This window comes from Penaeus japonicus, unplaced genomic scaffold (genome assembly GCF_977035675.1).
Source record: "Penaeus japonicus unplaced genomic scaffold, GWHDUDI00000001_assembly GWHDUDI00000001, whole genome shotgun sequence".
NCBI lineage: Eukaryota > Metazoa > Arthropoda > Malacostraca > Decapoda > Penaeidae > Penaeus > Penaeus japonicus.
This window is the reverse complement of record NW_028234403.1, coordinates 34115759-34123258: the sequence shown is the minus strand read 5'-3', so window position 1 is coordinate 34123258 and position 7500 is coordinate 34115759. Positions and strand designations below refer to the sequence as shown.

The 7500-nt window shown below is 39.2% G+C and overlaps 1 protein-coding gene across 1 annotated transcript in view; it reads left to right on the top strand.

The window, feature by feature from the left end:
• The window catches only part of LOC122246327 (uncharacterized), a 234123-nt gene that overhangs the window by 4896 nt on the left and 221727 nt on the right, over positions 1-7500 (top strand). The window contains exon 2 of the mRNA XM_043004850.2: positions 1-124. This exon is cut by the window's left edge and continues 165 nt beyond it. Within this exon, the coding sequence (XP_042860784.2) occupies positions 1-124 (124 nt within the window). The remainder of the gene's footprint in view (positions 125-7500) is intronic.

The window sequence follows — 7500 nt, the reverse complement described above, 5'->3', positions numbered from 1 at the left end:
GGAGGTGGAGGTGGAGGAGGTGGAGGAGGAGGAAGTGTGAACAACAGGGAAGGCAGGAGAGGAAACAGAAACGCGAGGAATAAGGAGGAGAACGAGATTCAACGTCCACACAACAGGAGGAAAGGTAGGATTGTATGTGTGTTTGTGTGTGTGTGTGTGTGTGTGTGTGTGTGTGTGTGTTGGTGGGTGGATGGGTGGGTGGGTTTGTGGGTGGGTATGTGTGTACGTGTGTGTGTGTGTGTGTATGTGTGTTAATGTGTTTTAATTATCTCTATTATTTATCTTAACGTCACTTTTATCTTTGTCTATGTTGTTATCAGCTTCGTCATTGGCATTGTTATTATTGTCATTATATTCATCATTATTAGCACTGTAATCATCATCTTTTGGCGGCACCTTCATCGTCCTCGTCGTTCTTCACCTCATCTTCCATTCTCTTTCTCTTCCTCCTCCTCCTCCTCTTTCTCCTCTTCTACCTCTTCGTTCTCCTACTTCTCCTTCTTTCCCCTCCTCTTCTCATATAATCATCCAAATCATCACTATCCTAATCTACCATAATCAGCAAGATCATCATACAAATCCCCACCACAAAGAAATCCACATCCACAAACATCCTCATCAGCAATACCACTAGAACCAACATCATTAGAAGGATGATGATTACCATTTAATCTGAACTAAATACATGTCAATCTGGTACCATTTGTCTCTCCGATTTGCAGAGTGATAGTGAATGTATTTGGATGAATTATTGATGAACACTATAAATATTTTTTCTAAGAATTACCTCATTTACTTCTAACACCTAATATAACCCACGTAATTCGCATAGGGTTTCTAGAAAGGACAATTACGTTTTATATTAGCAATTTCTGTTTGAGAATGAAGTAAAATAGCATATGAATTAGAATAGATGAAATAACACTTGACAAACTTTTAAAAATGAAAACTAGTGATGTTACAGTGTTTCGATGGTATGTGTTTGTGCGTTATGTCGAATAGCTTACGTAGTATTGCAAATATAGTGAAATTGCCGACTGGTACTAATCATAGCGCATTTGCAGAACTGAGGTTTAATAAAGAGAAAGAAAAAATATATTAAGAAAATAGATAAAAAAGCTGTATCCGATCTTGTTAAATTCTTGTTAAATTGAGGACAGTTTCATCCCTTCCCTATAGACCCCACCCGGTTGGGTCTGTACGCACTAAGCCCAGAGGTCCTCCCTTTCCTCAAAGCATTTCCTGAAGTCTTGGTCTGAGATCCTCATAACTTGTCTCGTCGCGTTAATCCATTCTAGGCCAGGGCGCTATCTTGACGAAGGCGCCAGTCTGAAGTTTCCCATCGCGGACTGCATCGCGAAGGTGACAAGGATCTCCGGAAGGATGTCACTCCAAAATCTGGGATAGCTCAGATTCGGGGACAGCGTAAATCATGGCTAGGAGAAGTCGTTGGCGTAATTGCATAGCTGGTGGATATGCCGTTTATTTTGTCCCTTTTCTGCTCTCTTGTCGTTGCTCGCCTGGGCGATCTCTTACATATAGAGTTCTTAAACTGTATTCCCACTGGGGAACGGTGGTACTATATACCTCTAGGAGCCAGATAAGGAAGACAAAAAGAAACATTTTCAGTCGTTCAAATTAGAGATTATTGATGGTTTGATACTTTGATCTTGAAAAGGGACTTCCGCAAATAATTCCAGCAGCGGGATGACAGCTGGTCTGAGTATATAGGGAGACACGTAGGCTTACCCAATTTGACAAATATAATTTTTATTATATTCACCAGCATCTGGCTATCTCACAAATAACACACAGGCTTTCCACTCGGTTGGCCCGTACTAGCGACCAGATCAAGGTACGAAGAACTCGCCAGGTGCCATGAGTTACCATGATTAGTAAAGGATATGGATTTTTTTTCTTGCTTACTGCAACTATACCGATGTCTGGGATAGTTTTAAGTGTTGTAATAGGGATCTACGGACGTATACCATGATTAGGTATGCGCTATATTGCTTCCCCCTTCCTTCTGTCACTCACTGGCAACTTTTACCCCTTCAAAATATTATATCCAAAACTCGGATACTTTATTTTGCTTAAGCCTCATACATACTATAACGGCAAGTATTATCCGTATCATAATTATCATCATATACACCTCTTGCCTCATTATCAATGTTTCCACTCTTCATACTCGGCTCATTACGGATTCGTAACCAATGGAGTTTCGGATATTTGTGTCTGGAATATGCAAATCTTAGCATAAGTGTTTAATACATCTGGGGGAATTGTTTGCGCGCTGGGCCTTCTTATTAAAGTGGCGATCAGATGCGTTTGCTATATTTCATTTACAAATTTGTTTGATATGATTGAATTTGTTTAGTTATTTTCTTTGTATTTATCTCATTATTTCATCTCTATTTTTTCGGTAGTTTTTAAATAAGAGAGGGGAAGAAAATGAAGGAAAGAAGAGAGAGAGAGAGAGAGAGAGAGAGAGAGAGAGAGAGAGAGAGAGAGAGAGAGAGAGAGAGAGAGAGAGAGAGAGAGAGAGAAAGGGAGGGGGAGAGAGATAGAGAGAAAGGAAGAGAGAGAGAAAGAGAGAGATATCAGATAGAGGAAACCCAAAAGAAACCCATGCTTATGTTCCCATAAGTCACGGCCACAGAAACAAAGACACACCTCGAAAACACAACCCAAAAAGAAGCTAAAGCAAACTCACTCGCAGACACAGGCCAAACAAAGACAGCCTAGACAAAGACACGACGCAAAACGCAAGAAAAGAAGGAGATGACGTAATCCCAAGCGGCGGCACCTTGACCCATCACGTCGCAGAGGTCACGGGGCCCAAGCAGACACGTCTCAGGTCATGATACGAAGGACCATTGAAGCCGCATGCTACATTAAATCCACGATCTTGGCGGCGACTTGATGAGACATGTTATGGCTTGACCTTTGACCTCTGCCCCTTGGGGTCACCAAAGCGTGTAAGATGAGATAGCTACGCGTTTATATTGGAGATTTTCCGATGCGTGGAAGGTCGGCGGTTGGTATGAGCGAGTGGAAATTGAATGGAAATGTGGTTTCAAACTGATATAAAAGACACCATAAAAGAGACAAAGAAACGTAAAAAAAAAATATATATATATATATAATTTCCCTTGACTCTCGCTATTTCCGTATTCGAAAATGGCCATTGAATCTAAGAAAATACTTCAATGATCGAACATGATTATCCAGAACAAGCAAAATAAGTCATAAAAGGAAGCTAATCGACTGAGCGGAATCGGGAATTGCATTGCCAGCGCCGGCGGCCGCTCGGACTGAATTCCACTCAATTTACGTAAGTTGGAATAACCGGCGATGGTGACGACCGCGATCTCTGGGCCAATCACGAGAGCTGAACCGCTGCTTGGGACACGCAGCTTATCCAAGATGGCGGGGGTGGGGGTGGGGGAGGTAGGTTTGGACTCGGATGGAAAGAATTGCATGAATGTGGCTTTGTGTGTGGATATATTGGCAGACATATACATATATACTAATACACACGCATATATATATATATATATATATATATATATATATATATATATAATAAATATATATATATATATATATATATATATATACATATATATATATTATATATATTATATATCATATATACATATATATATAAATATATATATACACACACACACGCACATGCACACACACACACACACACACACACACACACACACACACACACACACACACACACACACACACACACACACACACACACACACACACACACACACACACACACACATGCACACACACACACAAACGAAGAAAAAAATAAAAATAAAAATAAATAAAGAAAGAAAGAAGAAGAAGAAAAAAAAGCATAATGATACCATGAATTAAGAAGGTAAAAATGGCAAATTACTGACATGCAAAGAGACCAAGCAAACAAGTAAACGTCCTCCTTTCTCACACACACACGCACACAAACACACATACACAGATACCTCCCCCCCAAAAAAAAAAAAAAAAAAAAAAAAAAAAAAACATACAAACACGTGTAACAACTTCCATCTATTTATTTGCAAGGATATGTCTGTCTCAGTTGAAGGATAGACCTCCTCATCCTGCGGTTTATTCACGTGAGAGAAAAAAAGGAAGAAATGCATACCGCAAAATGCCAACATATTATCTAAATAGCAAATGCGTGTACGGCGCTAATTAAACAAAACAAGTAGTTAAAAAGATAGCTATGTAATATCGCATGAAATTGCAATGCTATAACGATTATTGAACAGAAAATAAAAGGTTCAGTTACGAAGCGTGGGGTCCTAAGATTGGGGTCACCTTCATCATAATTCCGCCAGTAATGAGGGACATGAAGTACTTTGCAATGCCAGCATGCAACCGTGACATGCAACACACGCACATGACATAACATGGGCCTCGGACGTGGTTGGAGTTGTATCTTGGAGTGAAGTTCCACCTTCACCCAGACACTCCTAAGAACAGGTATAAGTGCAAATGTGAAGTGTTTGTTGTGGTCCAGATAACCGTACAACGTAGTGTGTGTGTGTGTGTGTGTGTGTGTGTGTGTGTGTGTGTGTGTGTGTGTGTGTTTGTTTGTTTATGTGTGTGTGCTTGTTTACGTGTGTGTGCTTGTTTACGTGTGTGTGCTTGTTTACGTGTCAGTGTGCCTTCGTGTGTTATACTACATCTTTATAAATAGAGTTACATAGCTAATTCATTACATACAAAGAAACGAAGGACTTATCATCATCAACATCATCATCATCATCATCATCATCATCATCATCATCATCATCATCATCATCATTAACTGACCGCTGTCATTATCACCACAAACATTCACCTAAGTAACATAAAAAAAACACCAGACTAAGACATCCATACTCAAAGCAATTCACAGTGCTAAAGGTCAAAGAAGGAAAGGAAATAAAGAAACGAAAGAGGAAAAAAGAAAGAAAATTAGCGACCGGGTTTACAGACAGACGTGAGTGAAAGAGGAAGATGGCGTGATGTTGGTTTGTTCGTCATGTGCTTCTTTATTCGACTGAAATGGAGGCGGTTACAGGTGTGAGAGAAATTAATTTTGTGTCTTTTTTTTTCTTTTTTCTTTCTATCTCTTGTGTGTGTGTGTGTGTGTGTGTCTGTGTGTGTGTTTGTGTGTGTGTGTGTGAGTTTGTATGTGTGTGTGAGTGTGTATGGATATATATATATATATATATATATATATATATATATATATATATATATATATATATATATATGTATATATATATATATATACATATATATATATATATATATATATATATATATATATATGTGTGTGTGTGTGTGTGTGTGTGTGTGTGTGTGTGTGTGTGTGTGTGTGTGTGTGTGTGTGTGTGTGAATGTAAATATAAACTCCAGAATGAATATATTACTTATTGACCGAAATGAAATGAACGACAAAAAGCATTTTAGAATCGACCTCAATGGCAAAGAAGCATCAATTGACATGCAGTCGTTTCGTCGATCAAAATAGGTCGTTCATGACTCGAGATGAAACAAGATACGGGATCAGAGCGAAAAATATCTGACTAGAAGTACGTAAACGCATGCGCACACACACACACACACACACACACACACACACACACACACACACACACACACACACACACACACACACACACACACACACACAAGCATTCACGTACACACGCACACGCATGTAGATAGAGAGCGATTCATACTTATGGGTTCAGGTAGAGTAGCACATAATGTTAGTTTTCCCCCTTATTTGGTGTTGGGGTCATGACACGTTGGAATTATAACTTGCAGTCCCATTTATCTTTCTCTTTTGTATCTATTTCACAAGTCTCTCTCTTCTTTCTCACCTTCTCTATTTCTCTCTCTCTCTCTCTCTCTCTCTCTCTCTCTCTCTCTCTCTCTCTCTCTCTCTCTCTCTCTCTCTCTCTCTCTCTCGATCTATCTATCTCTTTCTTTCTCTCTTTCTCAATCTTCCTGTTTTTTTCCATTTCCATATATTTCTCTCTATCTCTCTTTTTTTCCCCAAGATGTTATAATTTTCCCAGCTAAGAAAGGTCTACATTATCACCTCTCACAGAATCCTTCTTTTTCACTCCATTCTTCAATATTTCCAGCCTCCTTTCCTGAAACATTATATCACCCTTTCATATGGCACTGCTACATTTCCATTACGCTGGCTTCCTCATCCTCAAAAGTGTCTTTTTCTTCCTCTTTTCCACCGGTGCGTTTTTTTTTCTTCTTCTTTTCCTTCTTATGAGCTATCGACCATGCCTCAGGGTCGTCCTTTGTTGATGCCACCTCCTCCTTCCCCTCCTCCTCCTCCCCCTCCCCCTCCTCCCCTCCTTCCCCCCCCTTCCCCCCTTCCCCTCGAAAGCACCAGCCGGAACAAGAGGTCGAGGAGCTACATACAGCCTTAAGATCTCTAAGCTTCTCCAGACTTATTAGACTGGTTGTGTAGCTTGCGATCCGAGGCTAATGTTTTGGGGGATGGTAAACAACGTGTCTCTGTGTCAACATGTTTCTAACGGGTCTGTTTTAGGTGTTGCGTTGTCCTTTAGCTTCACTTTTTTGGCTTTGTGTGTGTGTGTTATAATCTTTAAACACTGTAGGTATTTTATCTGAAAGGCGTTAATCTTCTATCTACAAGACTTGGACGGAATAAAAAGAAGAAGAAGAAGAATAGGAAGAAAAACAAAAAACAAAAACAGGAGAGACTATTGATAACAGCGAATTAACAGCGAATTAAGAGGATTATGCAAATTTTTGTTTGTATATGGCAATGGTGATGACGGTGATGGTATTGATTGCGATGTTAATGATGATAGTGATGACGATAGTAATGATGATGACAATGAATATAAGTATAATGACGAGTTTATTTCTACCTTATCTTTCTCTTCGAGCTAATGATGACTTTTCGAAAATCTTGCATGATGACTGCAGCTTTATGAGCATTTTTGCATGACTCTCGCGGGAAACTGATAGAATATGGGCGAAGGAAGAAGTCTGATAATTATCCTGAAATTTGAAAAGGCAAGGGATGGAAATGAGGGAGAGAGCGGAATCACGGAAAAAAGTCTGGATTTCTGAGAAAGGACGAAAGGGGAAAAATACCGATTAAAAAAAAATGTTTTGATACGAATTACTGAATTCGTTCGATCTTAACGGCAAGGTTATTCCAGATCATTTCGTACCCCCCCCCCCCAAAAAAAAAAAAAAAAAATCTATTTCTACTGTTTTTTCTTTCTTTTTTAGTTATAATTACCCTTATTCCTTCACGCCGTACACGCTTAAATAAGATTACTTCTTCTTTCACTTTCTTCGTGACTTTTTTTTGTTTTGTTTTATCTTCTATTTCTTCTTTTCAACCTCTCGTCTCCTTCTCTCTCTTTCTCTCTTAAAAATACTTTATTCCATTTCTCTTTTTTCTCACAATAG